Source organism: Salvelinus namaycush, chromosome 16 (genome assembly GCF_016432855.1).
Source record: "Salvelinus namaycush isolate Seneca chromosome 16, SaNama_1.0, whole genome shotgun sequence".
Classification (NCBI taxonomy): Eukaryota; Metazoa; Chordata; class Actinopteri; order Salmoniformes; family Salmonidae; genus Salvelinus; species Salvelinus namaycush.
In genome coordinates, this window is record NC_052322.1 from 15,253,421 (window position 1) to 15,279,782 (window position 26,362).

A 26,362-nucleotide genomic window follows, 5' to 3' on the forward strand; every position below is an offset into this window, starting at 1 on the left:
ACAAATTTAAAACATATGTCCATCCCATTGGATTTGAGGCATATAATATACAGAAATGTACATTATTTTTTGCTACGAAATAAGCAAAGCCTTTGGGTGACAGCGAGAGAAAACAAGCATATACGCTTGCTATTGCTATAGCTCTGGACACCGAGGGAGAGAGAGAGAGAGCGGACAGCTTCAAGGCTGGTGTCGAGATGAGTGTGGGCCGCAAGCAATGTTGGGATGAGTGGAATATTGGGACGGACACAGAAAAGTCGATTTCTTAGGAGGAATGGAAGGGGGAAGAAGATGAAGAAGAGGTCGGAGTTGAATTTGAGGAAGATGGCGTCAAAAATGGAGATGGAGTGTTGAAGAAGATTGGTGTCAAGTGCAAACAGTGAGCCGTGCGCCAGACCGAGTTCTGGAGGTGAAATGGAAGTGAATGAGTGCGAGTTAAGTGAAGTGGAAGGTGTGATGAAGAGCTCGGAGCCCGAGTATGATAAAGAAGTATCGGGTCCAGTAGGAAGGACATTTTTTGAGATAGTGGATCCTTGCCTTTTGGCGGATCCATTTGTGGTGGGAAATGAGTTGGGTGCAGTTGAATCAGCGAAGGCAACCTGTAGTAGACTTGTGATATTTGTTTGTGTTTCTTCTGACCAGAGGGAGTGGGCTCTCCGTGTCACGCAACTTGGGTCAATATCTGTTATCTCGCTTTGATTTTAGGAACATGGCACCATTGCAATTAGTGTTTTCTGGGGTAGCGTTAAGTGTGGAGGTGGAGCAATTGAAGTCGAAGATTTCTGGTGTTTGTGACGCCCGCCGTATTTGGTGCGACGCAGTTCCGGTGGTGAAACAGGAGTCACTGTCAGTCCTTTTGAGTTTTGAGTCTTTACTCGACAAAGTAATCTTAGGTTATCAGTTATCCTGTTAGGGCTTTTGTGTTAAATCCACGGCGCTGTTTCAGGTGCACCGTTTATGATCGTCACAGCAGTATGTAGGAGGACATTTTCAAGATGTGAGAAGTACATGGGACAGAGGATTGTGTAGTTTCGGTGGATAAAGTTGTGTGTCAACTGTAGGGTTGAGGAAGTGTCTGTCCGGTGCGAGAGAGACAGGTGGAGGTGGCCAGAGTCAGAGTAGTGCAGGTGTCGTATGCTGAGGCAGTGAAGAAAGTAGAGGAGGATGGTTCAAGGGTGAGGGGTCCTGAGAGGATGCCTGTGTTTAGTGTATCTGTGCCAGCACAGAGGGATAGGTCAACGAGTGATATATGCATCAGTAAGGTTGGCTTCTTAGCGTTCATAGCTATGGTTATCAACTGTACCGCATAAATTGAATGTAAATCAGAGAAAATAGATGTTGTGGTGCAGAGAAGTAATTGGGTATACGATATTTGACTTCAGAAGTGTTACAGGGTGTGTTGAGTTGTGGTGTCCTGTCCTCCCAGGCCTGTGGCATGGTCAAAGTAGTGGAATGGGGTAGTGTTTTTTAAAATGAGTGTAGCGTTAGTAGTAGGAACCATGAGCTTGGCAATCAGGGGACAAATAACGACGGACTAGCGACGTTTTCGTCTTTTGTATGATGATCATGATTATTATTATTTTAGTTTTTTTATTCGGTTCATTACCCGTACAGTTGGTGGCGGCGTGCACTATTGAAGAATTGTTGCTACGTGATGATGTCGCTACGTTGAGACGCTCAAATCGATTGACACGTAGCTACAATTACTGAACAAGGAAGAAAATTAAAAGTAGAGATAAATAAAATACAAGAAATAAAGCTAGCTAGGTATGTATTTTCTTCGTTATAACGTTTTCATTATGTATTTGAGTGTAAGTTCTAGCTAGCTAGTTAACATTAAATTAACGACGTAGCTGGACAATTCCATGGTAACGTTAACGGACTCAGATTTTTCACTTAAAAAATTACAAACAAAAACCATTGATTTCAAAGTTTTTAACAAACCATACAACTCTATACACAAAAGCCTACTTTTATCAAATTCCTCCGAAAATTTTACAAAAACACATTTACAGGAATAACTGTACAGATACAAAGTATGGTTACATAATTAAACTGACGGGGATTGGCAACATAATTACGGTAAATTTAGCATCTGCACAGTTTTTTCCTGTAAATGTTTTTATTATTATTATTTATTCGGGGCTGCTAACTTTTGAAGAAAGCTTGTCTTGAGATTTGCTATATGAATTTAATTGCCCCTGGCACAACCCCTAGATGGGGAGAATGGGGGTTCTCCCCCAGGAAAATGATATTGTTTTAAAGCTAATTTCGTGCAATTATATTTATTTTGACATGATTTAGGCCTATGACCAGGATGGCTAATAAAAACCACAGGTCAGGTGTATTCAGGATGCTTTGAACATTTGACAACTTTGTTACTTTGACATTTTTGGGGGATGAAATTGAAAGTATAATTTCATTAAAAAAAAAATTGAAGTGGTTTGACACTATTCAGACAGTAATAACATTTGATGGAGAGACTGGCAAATGGGAGAAACAGTGGGAAGCTTGGAAGCAGGGATTGATTCCTGTTGTGGAAAGTTGTATGGGGCACATGCTGGGGAGTGTTACCACTACCCAAAGGCTCTGCTCAGGAAATACTCATGTTAATACTTGATGGCAGTGGGTAACCAAATCATATATTGCAGTTTCCTTCTCCATATATTGTTTTCAAGGTAAGGACACAAACATTTTGTAATTTGGGTAAACCCTGCATGCACTTCAGGAGGGTTGGCCACTCTTGATCTATGTTTCCCAAGTGCTGAGTGTTTGAAAATGAAAAAAATATTTTAGGCCTGGAGCATTCAGTATTTGTATGACTTATTAAAAAATGTCCATGAAGGGCTGCAAAAATACATAGCCTGATATAATTAATTTTTAAAGACAAGTAGGCATATCAGATTTCAAATATGTGATTACACTGGAAAAATAATGAAGAAGTGGAATAATAAAACAAGTGTGGGGAATAACAGTAGTGTTTTGCTGACCCTATATTTTAGCCCATTGTTAAGCAGGAGAATTGTTCCACTGATCAGACTAAATAAAGTAAATAGATAATAAAAACTCATGAAAACAAGATTACATAAACACCTAACCAAATTATTTTTCTATTTATTTTCTCCCCTCTAGAATCAAATTTACACTTTTGGGTTCACAATCTGTTTGACTAAATTATTTTCATAGTTCAGGTCACCCTACCAAACTTCCCTGCTAAAACATACTGTCTGCTGCCTTTTTGTTGTCACAGCCCGGATTAATGCATGTGTGTATTAAATCGATTTTAGTACATGCTGTCAAAAGGCTGCATTCTGCAATATGGACGGGAGTAACAGCAACCTAATTGTGTTGTCAACATAGAGCAGCACAGTAGCGCTATTTTATTTACAGTTTTATAAAGTCACCCGATACCGTTCTCTCTCTCTCCATTCAGCGCCACTCTACTAATGTTGAGGGACGTTTCTTTAAAACGCGCACCCAATCCCCTTGATCCCTTACATAACTAGACCAATCATATGCTTCATTGTGCAACGGTTAACAGTGCTGTGGTAAAACAGGACAATGATAGAGGTTCCGCTCACGATGTTAAATTGCAGGCGCAGATGCTACGATTTCAAAACGATTTGGAGCACAGTTGAAACGTATTCAATGGACTAATTAAGAAAATAAATGCAGTACTTTTCAATGCGTTTGATATGAGGTGTGGCGTGTGAGGGTGATGTGGGAGAGTTGGCTGCTCTGTTTACTGTGTAAATTGTTCAAAGTAGTCATTGTGCATATGGTTTGGTAAACTTTTTGAAATCAATTGTTTTTGTTTGGCATACATTTGAAAGTGAAAAAATCGGAGTTTCAGTGTAATTCCGTTACTATGGAATTGCCCGGCTACAGCACAGATGGCTATAGTCAAGAATCGTTGGTAACGTTAGCTACATCAATCTTTGTCATTTCCACCATCAACACAATAACTTTGACTTGTTTTTAGATCTGTCAAGATCTCAATATGAACATATTTGACCACAGCATCAAATTTCATGCTCTCTTCAAGTTCTCCCAAATGTAAGCAGACCTAAATCAAGTTTCCAAAGCAAATAATAATGCTCTGTTTATAAGTTACTGACATGGTTAACTCAATGTTGTTTTCCCCAGTTCCCACTCTACCCAGTTACACCTGAAGAATGTCTACTCCAGCTTGGCAGTGTGCATGTTCGTGGCTGCAGCAGGCTCCTATGTCCATGTTGTCACACGGCTCTTTCAGGTAAACAGTAAGCACACCACCCCATAATAATAGACAAACATTGGCTAACAGATAGTAACTAACAGATAGATGTTAGTCAATGGTGAAGCGATATCTAATCAAAATACTACTGGCTTTATCATATTCCTTTAGGGTGGTTTGCTGTCACTTCTGTGTTCCCTGGGCATGATGGTTTGGTTGTCCATGATGCCACACAACTCAGAGACAGAGAAGAATAGACTGGCTATCCTTGCAGGGTTTGCTTTCTTCACAGGTAAACTCAGGGCTCTAGACAGCAATCTTTGACTATTCTTGACTGTAATATCTCAGTATCATTAGAACAAAAACTCAATATTGATGAAGAACACTATGGCCAATATGCCTAGTCAGTCAAATTTACTTTTTCTTTCTCACCAGGTGTTGGTCTTGGACCGGCAATGGACTTTGTCATTACCATTAACCCAAGGTGCTATTGAATATAGTTGGAAATCATTTATTAAGTCTGTTTGTTTTTCAATTGAAGAGTCAAGAGAACGTGTCTTTGCCTATCTGGTCTCTCTAGCGTCATTGTGACAGCCTTCCTTGGAACCTCCATCATCTTCATTTGCTTCACTCTCAGTGCTCTGTACGCCAAGCGTAGGAGCTACCTCTACCTGGGAGGTACAAAGATGTTCTACACTATTCAATAGCCTAGTTAACTCACTTAACTTAAACCCTTTTGCTCTTCAGGAGCATAAGTCATTCACCTATTTCACAGAATTCATGTTAATTTAGTCAAGATATATACAGTTCATTCGGAAAGTATTCAGACACCTTTTTCCACATTTTGTTACATTAGTCTTATTCTAAAATTGATAGATTTTTTTCCTCATTAATCTACACACAATACCCCATAATGACAAAAGAAAACAGGTTTTTAGAAATGTTGAAAAAAAATATTAAAAAAATACCTTATTTACATAATAAGACCCTTTGCTATGAGACTCGAAATTGAGCTCTGATTCATCCTATTTTCATCATCCTTGATGTTTCTACAACTTGATTGGAGTCCACCTGTGGTAAATTCAAATGATTGGACATGATTTGGAAAGGCGCACACACACCTGTCTATATAAGGTCCAGTTGACAGTGCATGTCAGAGCAAAAAACCAAGCCATGAGGTCGAAGGAATTGTCCGTAGAGCTCCGAGACAGGATAATGTCAAGGCACAGATCTGGGGAAGGGTACCAAAAAATGTCTGCAGCATTGAAGGTCCCCAAGAACACAGTAGCCTCCATCATTCTTAAATGGAAGAAGATTGGAACCACCAAGACTCTTCCTAGAGCTGGCCGCCCAGCCAAACTGAGCAATTGGGGGAGAAGGGCCTTGGTCAGGGAGGTGACCAAGAACCTGATGGTCACTCTGACAGAGCTTCAGAGTTCCTCTGTGGAGATGGGAGAACCTTCCAGAAGGACAACCATCTCTGCAGCACTCCAGCAATCAGGCCTTTATGGTAGAGTGGCCAGACGGAAGCCACTCCTCAGTGAAAGGCACATGACAGCCCACTTGGAGTTTGCCAAAAGGCACCTAAAGCACTCTCAGACCATGATAAACAAGATTCTCTGGTCTGATGAAACCAAGATTGAACTCTTTGGCCCGAAAGCCAAGTGTCACGTCTGAAGGAAACCTGGCACCATCCTTATGGTATAAGTATGGTGGTGGCAACATCATGCTGTGGGGATGTTTTTCAGAGGCACGGACTGGGAGACTAGTCAGGATTGAGGTAAAGATGAACGGAGCAAAGTGCAGAGAGGTCCTTGATGAAAACTTGCTCCAGAGCGCTCAGGACGTCAGACTGGGGGCCAAGGTTTCAACAGGACAACGACCCTAAGCACACAGCCAAGATAAGGCAGGAATGGCTTCGGGACAAGTCTCTGAATGTGCTTGAGTGGCCCAGCCAGAGCCCTGATCGAAAATCTCTGGAGAGACCTGAAAATAGCTATGCTGTGAGGCTCCCCATACAACGTGACAGAGCTCGAGGAGAAATGGGATAAACTCTCCAAATACAGGTGTCCTAAGCTTGTAGTATCATACCCAAGAAGACTTGAGGCTGTAATTGGTGCCAAAGGTGCTTCAACAAAGTATTGAGTAAAGGGTCTTAATACTTATGTAAATGTGATATTTCAGTTTTTTAAAATAAATTAGCTAAAATGTTTAAACCTGTTTTTGTTTTGTCATTATGGGGTATTTTGTGTAGATTGATGAGGGGGAAAAAACAATTTAATCAATTTTAGAATAAGGCTGTAACGTAACAAAATGTGTAAAAATTCAAGGGGTCTGAATACTTTCAGAATGCACTATATATACACTGTATATAAAAAAAAATGACCATGTGATTTACTACTTTGATGTGTTCTTTGTTGTCGTCTCAGGGACTCTGATGTCTGGATTGTCCATCTTGTTCCTTGTGTCTGTGTTGAACATGTTCTTTGGATCAGCAATACTCTTCAAGGTAGCCTAAATATTTATAGATCTATCTCTCTCGGGACTTGGATGTGAAGTGATTCCACTCATACATTGGAAGTGTGTAGTATAATTGTGAGGTCTCAGCAAGGTGACCCAGGTGTAACATGGCTCTTCTCTTCACTAACAGGCTCACATGTACATGGGACTGGTCATTATGTGTGGCTTTGTTCTGTTCGACACTCAGCTCATCATTGAGAAAGCTGAGAACGGAGACAAGGACTACGTCTGGTGAGTCTTTTCAACATTTCACCAAATAAGCAGTCGTAAAGCTTTTTACTTACTGATGTAGTAGAATGGAAAAATAATATATCAAGTAATTGCAATGAAGTAATTGTTTTTCTGTCTTTTGAAAGGCATTGCGTGGACCTGTTCCTCGACTTTGTGACCATTTTCAGAAAACTCATGATTCTTCTTGCCATGAATGAGAAGGTAATTTTTGTATTTATTTTTTACAGACAAAATATGTATCATATAATTAACTTTTTCCTCATATAAGCACATTTCACAATATGCAAATTGTGATAATATTTTATATTTTCAGGACAAGAAGAAAGAAAAGAAGTAAATGAAGAAATCCAATTGAAGTTTCAAATAAAAAATGATCTGTGACAAGGAACAGAACCAGCAACAAAGCCTCTGTCTGCAATGCTGTTGGTCCTTTTACTATTCGTCCTTCTTTGTTAACTTATGGTATATTGTTTTTTTTTGCTTTGTTTTGAGCTTGCAAAAGGAGGTTAAAGGCTGTATTTTAAGCTACTGCTGCAGTGATGATGCTTGTCCTGTAGACGGAGTAGTTGTTCTATGAAGGCCTACATTCGCAGAGCTGTCTGAACAGTTGGTTTTTTTGCCATTAAAAAAACAAATACAAGATTTTTCGGCAGGCTGTTATGAGCTTTTGGAGATTAATCATTGTTTTATTTAAGTCGTAATATTTTGGTTCGTTGTCAGTGCTATTCCCGCAATCTTTTTTGTTTTGTTTAGTTTCTAGAAAGTATGTGACTGACATCATGAACGGTCACAGGACATCATGACCTGTGATAGCTTTTTCTATTATTGTCTACTGCTCCACTTATGTATGTTACCTTGAAGAATAACCTTATAAACAATCTCTTGGTACCGTTTTGGTAATTCAGATGACCTTTCATGAAGATTTAGTGCACTTTATGGTCAGACTGGTGAGCTTTTGTGGCACAAAAAGGACTGGTCAAGGCTGTAGAATAGATGGACCAACTGCCGATGCATTCTCTCGCAAGACTTTTGCCAATTTGTATTTTCTTTTATGTTTTGATCATCTGTATTCTGTGAAAAACACCTTTTTATAAGTGTAATAATGATAATCTAATTTGATACATTTAAAAATGCTTAACTAAATGCCTTTTTTTCATTGCAGGACATGCATGCAAACATGCTGATACACATTTCAATTGCAAGTTATATGGTGTAATTTTCTTGTATTTATTTGTGCTTCAGTGAGAACACAAGAAATAATCATAAAAACATTTTTTAAAGTATGTTGACATCTTGGCTGTTCAAGATTGACATCCAGCGTTAAACAATAATCTATTTTAGCCAGGTGACTGCATTTACACAATATTACAAAAAAATTGACAATTACCCAAATTATGTGGAGTTGATTTAACATAAATAATACAAATACATATTAATTGGACAATAATGTAGCCACATCTCTTTTTCACAATATTATTGCTGGCATCTATTACCTTCAAAGAATGGTGAGCTAAACTAAAAACATTCTGACAAGCTTTCTTGTCAGTTACAGAGACAAAATCTGAACAACACCATCAACAAATAATTGTATACTTAAAAATTGTAATGTATTTATTCAATAGCGAAAAATCACAAACATTAACATTCATTTTTTAAGAGCTCAAGATAACGGAATCAGTACATTGTGTGAACTGATAAAGAAAAGAGAAGAACATATTGGTAGTAAGTACTTGCATGGTCAGGGTGTTCAGCTCTCTGTAGTCTGTAATAAATATAGTAAGATCTTTTGGTGAGGGTCAGAGTAAGATTGAACAAGGCATATTCAATTCCAACAAAGAGAATGTTTGATATTTCATAATCCTAAAATGATTTAAATAACTATTTTGGTTAGCGGAGTGTGTTTCCAATTACCTCCCGTCATAAAACAGTGTTATTCTGAATAGTCTATATCCTTTGGGTTGTAGTTATCCTGAGGAGAGGTTTTTCTTTCCAGTTAACCTTGCAACATAGCTGGTGAGAAAGCATACATGTAAGTCCTAAGGGTACCATCTTATTACAGTCCTTATCCATATTCTTCTAAAGGTGGTCAGTGCCACTTGTACCCTTTTCACAATACTGAGCCAAACCAAGCTGGGTTGAACCAAGCTGTATCCGGCTGGCCTGGTTACGCATCCACCATAGAAGCTGAAACCATTCTGGAAAGGACAATGTGAAAAGAAAATATTCGAGCCAGTCCAATATGATTCGGGTTGACACGATAGTGTGAAAAGGGTATATCTTAGCACAGTCCATATCCCATGTTCTATTAAGGTGCCTCAGTCAGCACCACAGTAAGATCTGCAAAGCACCTGTCTTTGCCCTCCCCTGTCATCCCTGGCTACCACAGGAAGAGAGGCTGTCGTAGAGAGAGTCACTGAGAGACTCAGGGGTCTCTAGGACCTGGGGTCGGCTGGGGGAGAGGGCTTCCTCAGGCCTCTCCCTCACCAGCTCTAGGCCCGTCTCCCGGCCAAGGCCCATCTCTGGCGCACTGGGCGTACTGCGGATCTTCCCACGTCGGCTCAACCCTGTCTGGGCCGGCACCGGCAGACTGCTGGGGTCCATGTTACGAGAAACAGAGGGACCACAGGCCTTCTATAAGGAGGAGGCGGAAGAGGAGTGGAGAGAGGAGAGAGAGAGGTGGGGGTTGAGAAGGAGGGAGGGAAGAGAGTCATTTGTAAAAAGTTCACAAATGTCACAAATCCATAATTAATTTTAATAATCCAATTCTAAATGATTCATGAACACATTATTGTAAAGAATTCACATATTTCAAATGGAAAATAGTTAGTCTGACATTATTGTCATGTTTTCAACCCACCCCTCTGAATGGGGATCCATAGGGGGCAGTCTCCACCTCTTCCTCCATGGCCAGGTACACCTCAGTGGGCCCTGCAACGGTCTTCGGGTTGGGGAACGTCCAGGTCTTTGAGTGGGGGGACAGCATGTGAGCTCCATAGGCTTCTTTGTCTGCAAAGGTTACAAAATACATTTTATTCTTAAATGAAACAGGCCATACATAAAGTACATTGTTATTGTATAAAACTCATTAACATTTTTCCTATACCAAATCATCAGATTGCTATACCCTATATGTTTGTTTTTGAATATTGAATATTTGATATAGTGTATTGTGATATATTTCGTATTTCATAATGTATTTGATATTATGAATTGTGATGTATATTTCTCAGTACTGTACCTTCATGAATGACCCCAGCTGTCTGTCTGTTCATGCTTTTCCCCTCCAGTACAGACCCGTACAGTACCGGTGTGGTCATCTCTCTGTGAGGTTGATAGCCCTGCTCCAGGGATGAGGGTTCTCTGTCCAGGGTCCTAGCCCTCCTTCCTACCCTCCCTGGGGAACCAGAGGAGCCATGCTCAGCTCCAGCCCCCCTCATCTTAGATAGGCTTCTTCCTGCTGCCCCACTACTGTAGTCAGGCAGAGGGAAAGTTCCAATGCCACTGTCTAGTGTGTAAGTGGAGGCTCCAGAAGCTAGTAGGAGAGGGGAGAAGTAGAGAGAGAGAGAGAGAGAGGAGAGGAATTGTACTTGTTACATTTTGATAAATGTCCATGTTGTCATTTTCGGATAATAGCTCCTACAGTTGAAGTCGGTAGTTTACATGCACCTTAGCCAAATACATTTAAACAAAATGTTTAACAATTCCTGACATTTAATCCTAGTAAAAATTCCCTGTCTTAGGTCAGTTAGGATCACCACTTTATTTTAAGAATGTGAAATGTCAGAATAATAGTAGAGAGAATGATTTATTTCAGCTTTTATTTCTTTCATCCCATTCCCAGTGGGTCAGAAGTTTACATACACTCAATTAGTATTTGGTAACATTGCCTTTAAATAGTTTAACTTGGGTCAAACGTTTCGGGTAGCCTTCCACAAGCTTCCCAAAATAAATTGGGTGAATTTTGGCCCATTCCTCCTGACAGAGCTGGGGTAACAGTCAGGTTTGTAGGCCTCTTTGCTCGCACACGTTTTTTCAGTTCTGCCCACAAATTTTCTATGGGATTGAGGTCAGGGCTTTGTGATGGCCACTCCAATACCTTGACTTTGTTGTCCTTAAGCCATTTTGCCACAACTTTGGAAGTATGCTTGGGGTCATTGTCCATTTGGAAGACCCATTTGCAACCAAGATTTAACTTCCTGACTGATATCTTGAGATGTTTCTTCAATATATCCACATAATTTCCCTCCCTCATGATGCCATCTATTTTGTGAAGTGCACCAGTCCCTCCTGCAGCAAAGCACCCCCACAACATGATGCTGCCACCCCCGTGCTTCACGGTTGGGGTGGTGTTCTTTGGCTTGCAAGCCTCCCCCTTTTTCCTCCAAACATAACAATGGCCAAACAGATCTATTTTTGTTTCATCAGACCAGAGGACATTTCTCCAAAAAGTACGATCTTTGTCCCCATGTGCAGTTGCAAATCGTAGTCTGGCTTTTTTATAGCGGTTTTGGAGCAGTGGCTTCTTCCTTGCTGAGCGGCTTTTCAGGTTATGTCGATATAGGACTCGTTTTACTGTGGATATAGATACTTTTGTACCTGTTTCCTCCAGCATCTTCACAAGGTCCTTTGGTGATATTCTGGGATTGATTTGCACTTTTCGCACTAAAGTACGTTCATCTCTAGGAGACAGAACGCGTCTCCTTCCTGAGCGGTATGACGGCTGCGTGGTCCGATGGTGTTTATACATGCGTACTATTGTTTGTACAGATGAATGTGGTACCTTCAGGCGTTTGGAAATTGATCTCAACGATGAACCAGACTTGTGGAGGTCTACAATTATTTTTCTGAGGTCTTGGCTGATTTCTTTTGATTTTCCCATGATGTCAAGCAAAGAGGCACTGAGTTTGAAGGTAGGCCTTGAAATACATCCACAGGTACACCTCCAATTTACTCAAATAATGTCAATTAGCCTATCAGAAGCTTCTAAAGTCATGACATAATTTCTGGAATTTTCCAAGCTGTTTAAAGGCACAGTCAACTTAGTGTATGTAAACTTCTGACCCACTGGAATTGTGATACAGTGAATTATAAGTGAAATAATCTGTCTGTAAACAATTGTTGGAAAAATGACTTGTGTCATGCACAAAGTAGATGTCCTAACCGACTTGCCAAAACTATAGTTTGTTAATTAACAAGAAATATGTGGAGCGGTTGAAAAGTTTTAATGACAAGTTTTAATGACTCCAACCTACGTGTATGTAAACTTCCGACTTCAACTGTATGTACCAAAGGCAATTATGAAATGTAAAACATTCTCTGTTTTGATTATGTAAAGTGTAAGGATGAACTAAATACGAGCAAGACTGGATGCCTCCATAAACAAGGACTGTGAGCAGACCATTTTCCTACCTGCAAAGGGCGGGTAGTGAACTGGGTCAGCTAAATTCTCATCTGAGGGGACGTTGCTTATCAGATGTTCTGAACCCTGAGTAAAGAAAAAACAGAAACAGAGTTCTCAATACGCACATTAATTAAGTGAAATAACAGCCAAAAAACATACATATTACACACAACAATAATAACATAATAGTCACACATAATAAAGTGAAAAATACAGCCTTGAGCAGCAATGAATGGGGTTCACAGGATCAAGATCAGTTTTTTGAGCATTAGCAAGAATGAGTTGTTAATAGTTTCCTTGTTGTTTGAGATATCAATACCAAATTCAGTGTGGTTCATCTTAGGGAAGACCATGATAGTGATGCCAAGTTCCAAGTTGATAGGCAACTGTGGAGTGGATTAACAGTGGTTTAAATGGACATGTAAAATCAGATTTTGGATTTGTCAACTTTTGACCAATCCCTTAGCTTTTCTCAAACTAAGTTAAAGTGGAACTGACAGCATTTTAGCAACATTAAATCTTATTAAAACCTGTTCATATACACCCCCAGGAAGAATGACATCTTTTAATTATTTATTTAAAAAAAACATTTTCTGACAAGTGAGCACTTAGATATTGTAATTTTCACATTTTCATAAATTCATAGAATGTTTGGGAAAGAGGTAGAGTAAGGTATTTGTGAAAATTCTGTAGCAATATAGAGTGGGAAAGTGGCCGTGTCACTTGGACAATTAATAGACACTGCAGCAAATAAAACCTAATAAAAACATCTGAGTTTGAGTTTATTGTATTTTTACAGGGACAGTGCACATTAATCAACGTTTCAGTAAAGTTCCGGTTTTAGCCAGCCGGCTAATTTTCAATCGCAGTCCCTGGGCAGGTTATTAAAAACAATTACAATATAAACAATCATTGAACAGTGAGCACACGCAGAGCAACATAGGACAAGCAAGACATAGCATACAGACAAAGCAACATAGGACAAGCAAGACGTAGCATACAGACAGAGCAACATAGAACAAAAAGCAGTAAGACAAAATTCATAAAAGCAACAAAATGTTTCCACACATCACAAGCTACAGACAACAGGCAACATGGAAAGCGGCAATACACAGCTAGGAATTATGTTCACAAATCTGATTGACCTTTAGCCATGTCTTCATGCATTTTGTGAAAGTGTGATATGTGGTGCAGTTATGTGTGTCTGATGGCAGTGTATTCCCGACATGGGAAGCTCTCACAGAGAAAGCGGATTTACTAAAGGTGCTTTTCCTTAAGGGAACTATACAGTCACCTCTCATGGCAGGCCTTGTGGATCTGCTGCCATATGTTTGGGTTTTCTGTTTAGAAAAATACTGAGTGGAGGGGGAGCCAGGCCATTTAGGATCTTGAATACAAGACATACGTCGGTGTATTGCACAAGATTTTCCCAACTCAGGAGCTCATGCTTCCTGAGGATGTAACAGTGATGATGGCTATTGGGCTTCCTATCAAGCACTTTGAGAGCCTGTTTGTAGACAGACTGAATAGGTTTTAATATTGTACAGCAAGCTTGGGCCCAACTAGTCAAGCAGTATGTTAAGTGGGGGAGTATCATAGATTTGAAGTACAGTTTTGCTACCTCTGTAGTCAAACAATTTCGTATAAATCGGAAATTAGCTAGGTTGAATTTGGTTATCTGAATTACCTTTTTCACATGCTTTTTAAAAGGGAGGTTGGAATCAAGTATGATGCCAAGGTACTTAAAATCAGATACCACCTGGAGCTTCTCCCCTGACACATAGACATCTGGCTCAGTAGCATACTGAGCCAGATGAAGAACATGCAAACAGTTTTTTCACATTGAGATGCAAACACGAGTCACTGAGTCACTTTGTAACCTGGACCATTACAGTAGTGAGTTCTTGTGCAGCTTGTTGTTTGCTCTTTGCATGCACATATATCACTGTATCATCTGCATACATTTGAACTTCAGACCCAGTACAGACAGAAGGCAGATCATTAATGTACAGGCTGTACAGGAGGGGCCCCAGTATTGACCCTTGGGGCACGCCCACATCATAGCTAAGAGTGGGCGACAGCTCATTGCTCACTCTGACACACTGAGTTCTGCCTTCAAGGTATGATTTCATCCATCTCAAGGCATCGGGGGAAAAGTTGAACTTGGACAATTTTGAAATGAGAATCTCATGGTTAACAGTATCAAAAGCCTTCCTTAGGTCCAGAAACACAGCCCCAACAACGCCCCCTTTGTCCATCTTGGACTTCACATTTTCCAGAAGAAAGCAGTTGGCCGTTTCTGTGGAGTGTTTCGCTCTGAAGCCAAACTGCATAGAGTGTAATGTGAAGGGGCTGTTGTTGAGGTGGGCAATCAGTTGTTCTGCTACACACTTTTCAACAACCTTTGACACCACAGGTAGTATACTAATGGGCCTGTAGTTACTCACGTCAGCAGGGTTGCCCGATTTATAGATGGCCGTTATTATGGCCGACTTCCATACCCTTGGAAACACCCCAAGACCAATAGATGTGTTGGTGACCTTAGTAATGGGGCCAATGAGCGACTCTTTGTAGTTTTTAAGAAAGGTAGAGTCCAGCCCAAACACATCTTTGGCTTTAGAGTTCTTTAGTGAGCTAATCACCTTGTTCACCTTTGACTCAGAAACCTACCTTATGATGAAGACAGGTTGAGTGTCATTTACTAGCAATGAGCCCAAGAAACCAGTGGAGGGGTTCTGTGTCAGTACCCTGACAGAGTCAATAAAGTAGGAATTGAAGGTTATTGCTATTTCGACTGCATCCTGTGTTAGATTGTTATTCACCATGATTTCTAGTCTTTTTGCAGTGTTACTATGGTCTTTCCCTGTAAACTTCTTTAGATTCTCCCAGATCAATTTAGAATTTCCCTTTGCTTCACCAATTATGTTAATAAAAAAGTTTGCTTTGGCCTGTCTGATTTCTTTCATCACCTTATTTCTCAACATGGTAAACCTACATCTGTCGTCCAGGACAGGACTCTACGCAGACCGGTGCGTTATAGCCAATCAGAGCTACAGTAAGCCTTCATGCAAATAAGCCATTTTCAACAGCGCAGCTTTAGATCATTAGAACACATTCGTCAAAAGCCAAAAAATACACCTGAATGGATTTCTGAAAATATGTACAGTAAATACCAAGGGAGTCCTCTTACATTTGGGAATTTTACAGTCCTATTGATCAAACAACCATGAAAAGATAGGCTCTCTCCCTCAGTTATGCACATCAACAACAACAATATCCACAACTAATGCCAGCCAGAGTGAGATGATCTTAAATTAAACAAGGGAATATTAGATAAACCCTCTCAAACTTTTTTCAGCTAGTTGGCCGTCAAAATTGCACTGATAAACGATGGAGAATAGTAGCCTACTCGTCCTTCTGCAGATTGCCTGCCAATGCTTGCTTGTCCCAACCAATGATGTATATAAACCCTGGATTGCGAATGCTATGTATTGGCCATTGAGAGGCTTTGAAACTACCTGTCGGCCATATTGGCACTCTCCAGTAGGCACAGTCATCCATAGGAATGAATGGAATTCAACAGTATTTACATTACACTGAACAAAAATATAAACACAACATGTAAGGTGCTGGTCCCATGTTTCATTAGCTGAAATAAAAGAGGATAATTTATGTCTTTCAGCCATCCATGGCTGAACCCCTGCCCAGTCATGTGAAATCCATAGATTAGGGCTTAATGAATTCGTTTCAATTGACTGATTTCTTTATATGAACTGTAACTCAGCAAAATCTTTGAAATTGTTGCATGTTGCGTTTATATTTTTGTTCAGTATAAATGTTTCAAGGACAAAATTACATGTATTTAAGTATTCTTGATGTTGTAATGGGGACGGTAACATTAGTCATCTCAATGAATTATTACTTTAAGTATTTTAAAAAAATATATAAAAAAATATGTTTGTATGTTTAGCTCACATAATAATATAAAGTATGCATTAAGGTGTCTGCAATAGAATACATGTGGCAAAAACAAATGTAGACATTAATACATGCATTTCTATATCTTCCAAAATACTTTTTACAATAGTGGGAGAGTGCCAAGATGGAGGCACAGTGGCTTCAACACAACACCCCCTACTGGTCATCTAGTGTATATTTAACTCATTGATCCAGTGTTTAATTGCTAAATTGTGATTATTTCGCCACTATGGCCTATTTATTGCCTTACCTCCCTAATCTTACTTCATTTGCACACACTGTATATAGACTTTTCTATTGTGTTATTGACTGTACGTTTGTTTATTCCATGTGTAACTCTGTGTTGTTTGTGTCGTACTGCTTTGCTTTATCTTGACCAGGTCGCAGTTGTAAATAAGAGGTACCAGGTAGGTTCTCAACTGGCCTACCTGGTTAAATAAAGGTTAAATATTTTTTTTTAAAGAATAAAAAATCCTAACCAATAATTTACATGAACTTTGGATTGCGGATGCTATTTATTGGCCACTTAGAGTCTTTGAAGACACTGGTCGGCCATATTGGCACTCCCTAGTAGGATCAGTCCTCCACAGGAATGAATGGAATTACACAATTCCATTTTGTTGTAGGGGGACAGTAACATTCATACTCTCTAAACAAATTCTTTCAGGAAAATGTTTTAAAATATTATTTATTTTTTATGTTTAGCTCACATAATATAATTTAAAAGTATGCATTACGGTGTCTGTAATAGACTGAATGTGTCAAGAACAGATGTCGACATTAATAAATGCATTTCCATAGCTTCCAAAATATTTTTTACATTTCAGGAGTGCCAAGATTTCAATACAGCACCCCCTGTCAGTCATCCAGGGTTTATACACATCATTGGTCCCAAACCACATTTTGACAACTGAATGGGAACTTGCCTGCCTGCCTGCTCATTTGATCGATGCCAAATACATTTGATTGACAATTAAGGGTGCGTTTGTAAATTGCCTCCAGTGTGTCAGAGTGCGCTCTGGGTTGTTCGTAAACTCAGAGCGTTGTCAGATTGTCTGTTCATAAATTCAGAGAGTCTTGCTGGACACTGGACGCTCTGGCCAAGGAGTAGGGTTGATCCGAGCTTTCCTCACAACGGCAGTCAAGTACCCAAGCTGACTGACTAAAGCTGGCTAGCTTGCTAGTTACTTCCAGAAACAAATTAGAGAACACCTCACTGACCATTTCACTCACCCTAGCAGAGCTGGTTAAGCTGTACATGTTATCTGGAGGATTAGTGACTAACTGTGCTGCTGGCAACAATTAAATAACTTTTTTGCTGATGTTTACTGACACCTATGGAAGCCAATTCCCACCACCATTTTTTAATGCCAATACTATCTAAAAATGCCAAAATACTAAGTCAAATTTTCAACATAATACTATCTCTAAATTTCGACATGCTATGTCAGAATTTCAAGATACTAACTCCAAATTTTGACATACTAACTCGAATTTTGAAAATAGTAGAACATACATAGGATATGTTTCTTCATTTGTAGCATTATGTGGCAATTTCCATCTATCCACATTGCAGAGTGGATAGATGTACAGCATGTCCACCGGCAAATGTGTGGCGAGCTGGAATTTTCCCCAACACTTTTGATTCAGTTAAAAAAAAAAATATTGACACAAAAGCGTTGAAAAGAGGGAAAAGTACTATTGTTTAGACTGATTTTCCTCATGATTTGTCAACTTGTGCACAATTCATCTGTGCTTCAGTCTGATCAACTGTAGCTTACTGATAACAACCACAGTTGCAGGTAGCCTAGAGACGCCTATGCGCGCTGATCCCCTCTGACCAAGGGAAAAGAAGAGGTAACGTCATGTACTTCTAGCCTAAGCTATGTAATGTATTTATAGACATTTGTGTTAAGAGAAAATGTGAATGTGATCAAATTTGGTTTGTATTCAAACTTCAGGTGGCTAGGCTACCTAGACCTTATCAATTCAAAATTATTACCTGGAATGAACCAATCAACACAATAGTGATGACATTTTTATTTATTTATTTAACTAGGCAAGTCAGTTAAGAACAAATTCTTATTTACAATGACAGCCTACCCCGGCCAAACCCTACCCAGATGACGCTGGGCCAACTGTGCGTCGCCCTATGGGACTTCCAATCACGGCCGGTTGTGATACAGCCTGGAATCAAACCAGGGTTGGTAGTGACGCCTCTAGCACTGAGATGCAGTGCCTTAGACCGCTGCGCACATACTGTGCGAGTAACTTTGTAATTACAGACGCAAAGGCCTACACGATGCAACCCTGAATAAAGCAAACTCAGCCCTCTTAGTTCTGTTGTTCAATCGCAGTTGTTATCTATAACTATTATTATTATTATTATTGATCTTTTCCCAGATAAAACCGTTTTACAGCTGATTTATTACTTTGTCATACCCTCCAACTTGGGCCCGGAGTTTTACCTGGTTAGGTTAGCCCAGTGGTCCTCAAACCTCTCCTCGGGGAACGCCAAATGTTTCACAATTTTGTTTTAGCCCTGAACTAGTTCACCTGATTCAGAGTGCGCTCTTCACAGACAAATCCCGGTTTCAACCGGGCAGATGGCAGAGCGTGTATGGCGTTGTGTGGGCGAGCTATTTGCTGATGTCAACGTTGTGAACAGAGTGCCCCATGGTGACGGTGGGGTTATATGGGCAGGCATAAGCTACGGACCACAAACACAATTGCATTTTATCGATGGCAATTTGAATGCCCTGAAATACTGTGACGAGATCCTGAGGCCCATTGTCGTGCCATTAATCCCCCACCATCACCTCATGTTTCAGCACGATAATAATGTCGCAAGGATCTGTACACAATTCCTGGAAGCTGAAAATGTCACAGACATGTCACCACCCATTGAGCTAGGGCTGAGCGATATATCAGATTAATTCAAATGTCTGTTTTTTTTTTGCGCAATATTCCAAATGCCTGTATCGCAAGAATTTAGGTTTTGTGTCCGCTTATTCTCATGTTGTATTTTTGGTCTTGTCTCCTTCGCTCCTCTGTGTGCACCTTCCTATTTACACCAGAGATCTCGATATAATGACGAGATGCACGTCTCCGCCCTAACAATGGGAGTCATTGTCCCAAATGCGGGAAGGCTGCGACAAGCTGTCTCACCCTGATCTTTTTCATCTGTCTTGTGCTTGTCTCCACCCTCCACCAGGTGTCTCCAATTTTCCTCATTATCCCCTGTGTATTTATACCTGCGTTTTCTGTTTGTCTGTTGCCAGTTCATCTTGTCTTGCCAAGTTTTACCAGTGCTTTTTACAGTTATCCAGTGTCTGTAGTTTCTGTTTTCTAGTCCTCCCCGTTCTGACCATTCTGCCTGCCCTGACCCTGAGCCTGCCATCCTGTACCTGTCGGACTCTGATCTGGTTACGAACCTCTTCCTGTCCTTGACCTGCCCTTTGCCTGCTCCCCGTGTTATAATAAATTATCTGAGAACTGCATCTGGGTCATATCCTGAGTCGTGAAAGTACAAACTGGCCATGACTTACCCAGCAGAATCGGACCAGCTCCGCAACGCTGTCTGCCTGCAAGTAGCAACCATTGGAAGACACAAGGAGCTACTTCAGAACCTTATGGAAGGACGCCATACCTTGGCGGAATGCCATGACCAGGGTTTCAACTCAGTGCTGGAGCAATTCTGCGGGTTATCTACTAAGCAGCAAGCCACTACAGTAACCCCCCGCTATCAGTGGCGCTACTCCCCAATCTACCCCGGCTTCCAGAGAACCCCGCTTATCTCCTCCGGAGCGCTACGCTGGAGATCCAGGATCCTCCCTGGCGTTTCTCTCATATTTGAGCTGCAGCCCTTTTCGTTTCCCTCGGATCGCTCGAGAATAGCGTACTTGATAACGTTGATGTCTGGGAGGGCTCTCGCCTGGGCTACGGCAGTGTGGGAGCAACAATCCACCATTTGCCTCAGTCTGGAGGAGTTTGTGTCGGAGGTTAGAAAGGCGTTTGATTCTCTGTTGTCCGGGAGAGAGGCTGCTCGTAAGCATCTGCAACTGCGCCAAGACTCCCGTAGTGTGGCAGACTATGCAGTAGATTTTCACACTTTGGCCGCTGAGAACGCCTGGAACCCGGAAGCTCTTTTCGACACGTTCCTGAATGGATTATCAGAGGTGGTCAAAGACGAGCTCGCAGCCCGGGAGCTTCCCATGGACCTCGACTCTCTCATAGCCTTGACTATACGGATTGATGGTTGGCTACGGGAATGTAGGGAGCCCATGCAACTCAGCAGGGCCAGATTGTCTCCTGCTGAACACTTACGTAGACTGAGCACCGAGAGCTGTCTGTATTGTGGAACTGCAGAACATTACATATCTACCTGTCCATTAAAAGACCAGGGTCATCAAGCAGGTACGAGTACGCTGGTGAGCCGCACGGGAAGTTTCCCTTCTTCCATTACTCGCACCCCTCTCCATGCTATCCTGTTGTGGGGTGACCAGTCCAAATCTCTCCGGGTGCTCCTTGACTCTGGGGCCGACGAGAGCTTTTTGTTAAATCAGAAAAATGTGAATTCCATCGCTCCACCATCTCCTTCCTAGGGTACGTCATTGCTGCTGGAAATATTCAGCTGGACTCTGACAAGGTGAGGTGACAAGGTGGATTGGCCTCAACTCACATCCAGAGTACAGCTGCAACGTTTCCTGTGGTTTGCTCATTTCTACCGCTGCTTCATCCGGGGTTACAGCACCCTGGCTTCCCCCCTCTCAGCACTCACCTCTCCCAAGGTTCCGTTCACGTGGTCTCCAGCAGCTGACCGGGCGTTCTCGGAACTCAAGCATTGGTTTATTACAGCTCCCATGTTAACCCATCCGGACCCGTCCCATCAGTTTGCCTCAGACGTCGGAGTGGGGGCTGTTCTGTCCCAGCGTTTTGCCAAGGACCAAAAGTTGCATCCCTGCGCTTTCCTTTCCCATCGTCTTAACCCCGCTGAGAGGAACTACGACGTGGGAAATCGAGAACTACTCGCGGTCAAGATGGTGTTGGAGGAGTGGAGGCACTGGTTAGAGGGTGCGGAACATCCATTCTTGGTGTGAACTGAAAACAAGAACCTGGAATATCTCCGCACCGCCTCAACTCTAGGTAAGCTCGATGGGCTCTGCTTTTCACTCAGTTCAACTTTACCATTTCCTACCGCCCGGGGTCCAAGAATGTGATGCAGTCTCACGCTTCTATAGCCCCGCTGCTACACCGTCGGACCCCGAGACCATCCTCCCTACCTCGTCTAATATATTCCTGGACTTCGTCACTGGTCTCCTTCCATCAGATGGCAACACCACGATTCTTACAGTGGTGGATAGGTTTTCCAAAGCTTCCCATTTCATTCCCCTTCCCAAGTTACCCTCAGCCAAGGAGACGGCCCAGCTCATGGTGCAGCACGTCTTCCGGATCCATGGACTTCCGGTGGACATTGTCTCCGATCGTGGTCCTCAGTTTCTGGAAGGCGTTCTGCAGCCTCATTGGGTCGTTGGTCAGCCTGCCCTCCGGTTTTCACCCCCAGTCTAACGGCCAGTCGGAGCGAGGACCTGGAGACGGCTCTTTGTTGCCTCGTCTCTGCCCACCCCACCCTCTGGATCCAGCAACTAGTGTGGGTGGAATACGCCCGCAACACCTTTCCCTGCTCGGCCACTGGTCTCTCGCCTTCCGAGTGTTCCCTGGGATATCAGCCCCCGCTCTTCCCTGAGGAAGAGGTCAGCATACCCTTGGCCAAGATGTTCGTCCACCGCTGTCGCCGTACCTGGAAGAGAGCCCGGCCCACTCTTCTCAAGACCACCTCCAAGTATCGGCAACAGGCGGACCGCCACCGGACCCCTGCTACCCGCTATCGTCTTGGGCAGAGGGTATGGCTGCCCACTTGGGATCTACCCCTTCGGGTGGAGCCCCGTAAACCTTCCCCCCGTTTTATTGGCCCTTTCCCCATCTCAAAAATTCTTAGCCTCTCTGCTGTTTATCTTCTGTTGCCCCGCACCCTCCGTATACATCCCAACTTTCATGTGTCTAGGATTAAACCTCTGTCTCACAGCCCTTTATCTCCTGTTTCTTGACGTTCTGTCCCTGATTGACGCTGCCCTGTATTACTGACCATCCTGCCTCTCACGCCAACAAAGATGATAGATCACATCTTCCTCTCCAACAATTCAGTGTCAACTCGCTATTTGTATTTAAGATTTGGCCCAACAGAATCGGTCATATGGACACAAACACATTGAGACATCATTTTACTGTACTAGAGGATAAGTTCACTTTTCTAACGATACTCTTTTTATGTCTCAACTACTCAAATTGCACGCCGAGTAGAAACTACTGAGAGTGTCAATGGACATTGATTCTGGAAAATTAATGCTCAGTTTGTCGTGCACAGCATTGGGGTACCACCTAATTCATTGTTATACTAGCTGTCTAGTCTGTGTTTGATAAATGTGCAATAAGCTTAAAACACAATTATATAAGGAACTGGCAACTCATTCTGAGAAATAAGGTAGCCCACTTGATTTCAACATCTGAACAAAGTGGACAGGCTAATATGCTTTTCAAACAGTTGGAGACAGACAGAAGGATGTGTTCATAACAATTGAACGGTTCAACCTTGTTAGCTAGCAAATACTGTCGATCCAAGTTGGCTAAATTGTAAATATAACGATTAGCCAGCTAATCACTTGCAAAAAAGGGCATTTTTAGAGACAGACTTGAAAGCCAGATCATTTATTATTATTATTTTGATAGATTAATTAAATTATTAGGGGGTCTTATATATGGCCTAGGTATAACTTCACAAGTCCTGAATCCATTAGATTATTTCTGACTGTTTGAAATGCAGTGTATTTGATCTTTATTTGAACAACAACACTCATTAAAAACGTTTTTTTTTTTTTTTTTAAATAGCGATATAAGGTACATTCAGAAAGTATTCAGAGCCCTTGACTTTTTCCACATTTTGTTACGTTACAGCCTTATTCTAAAATGGATTCAATAGTTTTTTCCCCTCATCAATCTACACACAATACCCCATAATGACAAAAACGTTTTTTTAAAGAAATGTTTTCAAATGTAAAAACATCTTAAATATCACATTTACATAAGTATTCAGACCCTTTACTCAGGACTTTATTGAAGCACCTTTGGCAGCGATTACAGCCTCCAGTCTTCTTGGTAAGCCGTTACAAGCTTGGACCAACTGTATTTAGGGAGTTTCTCCCATTCTTCTCTGCAGATCCTCTCAAGCTCTGTCAAGTTGGATGGGGAGCATCACTGCACAGCTATTTTCAGGTCTCTCCAGAAATGTTCGATTGGGTTCAAGTCCGGGCTCTGTCTGGGCTACTCAAGGACATTCAGAGACTTGTCCCGAAGGCACTCCTGCGTTTTCTTGGCTGTGTGCTTAGGGTTGTTGTCCTGTTGGAAGGTGAACCTTGGCCCTAGTCTGAGGTCCTGATCGCTCTGGAGCAGGTTTTCATCAAGGATACTGAATGGCGCCGGCTGCCGTATAGGGGCTCTTAAAAAATTGTGCTATTGCATGTGTTTTTTCACGTTATTTCTAACTTATTTTGTACATAATGTTTCTGCTACCGTCTCTTATGACCGAAAAAGCTTCTGGATATCAGGACAGCATTTACTCATCTCGTACTGGACGATGATTTTTTCTTTAACGAGTCGGACGCGAAGGATTGACTTCAGACACCCGACAACGGTAAAATCCCCGTCATTCGCAGGAGAAAGAACTGGCCAGTACATCACTGCGGCCAAGCTTCCTGCCATCCAGGACTTCTATACCAGGCGGTGTCAGAGGAAGGCCCTAAAAATTGTCAAAGACTCCAGCCACCCTAGTCATAGACTGTTCTCTCTGCTACCGCACAGCAATCGGTACCGGAGCGACAAGTCTAGGCCGAAAAGGCTTCTTAACAGCTTCTACCCCCAAGCCATAAGACTCCTGAACAGCTAATCAAATGGCTACCCAGACTATTTGCATTGTTTGCACTATTTGCATTTTTTTTAACTTATCTATTTTTACAAAACACTTATTTTTCTTAACACTGCATTGTTGGTTAAGGGCTTGTAAGTAAGCATGTCACTGTAAGGTCTATAACTGCTGTATTCGGCGCATGTGACAAATAAAAATGTATTTGACCTCTGTACTTTGCTCCGTTCATCTTTCCCTCGATCCTGACTAGTTTCCCAGTCCCTGCCTCTGAAAAACATCCCCCCAGAATGATGCTGCCACCACCATGCTTCACCGTAGGGATGGTGCCAGGTTTCCTCCAGACTTGACACTTGGCATTCAAGGCCAAAGTGTTCAATCTTGGTTTTATCAGAACAGAGAATCTTGTTTCTCATGGTCTGAGAGTCCTTTAGGTGCCTTTTGGCAAACTCCAAAGGGGCTGTCATGTGCCTTTTACTGAGGAGTGGCTTCCGTCTGGCCACTCTACCATTAAGGCCTGATTGGTGGAGTGGAGTCCTGCAGAGTTGGTTGTCCTTCTGGAAGGTTCTCCCATCTCCACAGAGGAACCCTGGAGCTCTGTCAGAGTTACCATCGGGTTCTTGGTCACCTCCTTGACTAAGGCCCTTCTCCCCCAATTGCACAGTTTGGCTGGGTGGCCAGCTATAGGAAGAGTATTGGTGGTTTCAAACTTCTTCCATTTAAGAATGATGGAGGCCACTGTTTTCTTGGGGTCCTTCAATGCTGCAGAATCTGTTTGTACTCTTCCCCAGATCTGTGCCTTGACACAATCCTGTCTCGGAGGTCTACGGACAATTCCTCCTTTCTGCTCTGACATGCACTGTCAACTGTGGGCCTTATATAGACAGGTGTGTGCCTTTCCAAATCATGTCCAATCAATTGAATTTGCAAAAAAAATCGAAAAACTTGTCATTATGGGGTATTGTGTGTAGATTGATGAGGGGAAAAAATATTTTATCAATTTTAGAATAAGGCTGTAAAGTAACCAAATGTGGAAAAAGTCAAGGGGTCTGAATACTTTCCGAATGCACTGTACATTGTGAATCGGCCATAAGTTTGAAAAAAATGTAGATATCATTTTTAGGCCATATCGCCCAGCCCTACATTGAGCATGTTTGGGATGCTCTGGATCTAAGTGTACGACAGCATGTTCCAGGTCCCGCCAATATCCAGCAACTTCGTACAGCCATTGAACAGGAGTGGGACAATATTCCACAGGCCACAATCAACAGCCTGATCAACTCTATGCGAAAGACATATGTTGCGCTGCATGAGCCAAATGGTGGTCCCACCAGATGCATATCTGTATTCCCAGTCATGTGAAATCCATAGATTAGGATCTAATGGATTTATTTCAATGGAGTGATTTCCTTTATATCAACTGTAACTCAGTAAAATCTTTGAAATGTTTGCATGTTATGTTGCATTTATATTTTTGTTCATATTCAGCAGGTGTTCGTATTCAGCGGGTGTTCATATTCAGCTTGTTACTAAATTAATCAGTTATTCATGCTTGAACTGAATTCACACATCTGCCTTAATGTACGTCATGGAATTTTGGTCAAATAGAAGCTATTTTTAAAACTATTGAATTATCAATAACTCAGCCATCTCTTAACCAATCCCTTCGCTTTTCTCAAACTAAGTTAAGAGCTGTACCATGGGCCTACACATCGTGTTATTATGGTTCATGGGAATGGGAATATGTTTTTCAAAGTTTTTCCCAATTTCCAAAATGATGGACCTTACAGGTCCTTGAAGCAAAGTTGTTCAGCATGAAGAAAGATGCCTACACACAAAGTGGGCTCTAGCTTCTGTGTACCAAATTATATACACCGCTCAAAAAAATAAAGGGAACACTTAAACAACACAATGTAACTCCAAGTCAATCACACTTCTGTGAAATCAAACTGTCCACTTAGGAAGCAACACTGATTGACAATAAATTTCACACGCTGTTGTGCAAATGGAATAGACAACAGGTGGAAATTATAGGCAATTA

General features: G+C 41.6%; 1 protein-coding gene across 3 annotated transcripts; it reads left to right on the forward strand.

The window, feature by feature from the left end:
• Positions 1-179: 179 nt before the first annotated feature.
• Positions 180-8,256, forward strand: LOC120061059 (probable Bax inhibitor 1). Of its 3 annotated transcripts, none has more exons than XM_039010567.1 (10): positions 180-409; positions 3,983-4,056; positions 4,147-4,255; positions 4,388-4,508; positions 4,652-4,700; positions 4,797-4,894; positions 6,646-6,725; positions 6,867-6,967; positions 7,093-7,168; positions 7,281-8,256. In XM_039010567.1, exons 2-10 carry the CDS (start codon positions 4,001-4,003, stop codon positions 7,302-7,304), a joined length of 714 nt encoding a protein of 237 aa, XP_038866495.1. In that variant the 5' UTR covers positions 180-409; positions 3,983-4,000; the 3' UTR covers positions 7,305-8,256. The 3 variants fall into 3 exon arrangements, with proteins under 3 accessions (XP_038866495.1, XP_038866497.1, XP_038866494.1); XM_039010566.1 differs by lacking the exon at positions 180-409 and adding an exon at positions 683-1,767; XM_039010569.1 differs by lacking the exons at positions 180-409; positions 3,983-4,056 and adding an exon at positions 532-1,767.
• The last annotated feature ends 18,106 nt before the right edge of the window (positions 8,257-26,362 follow it).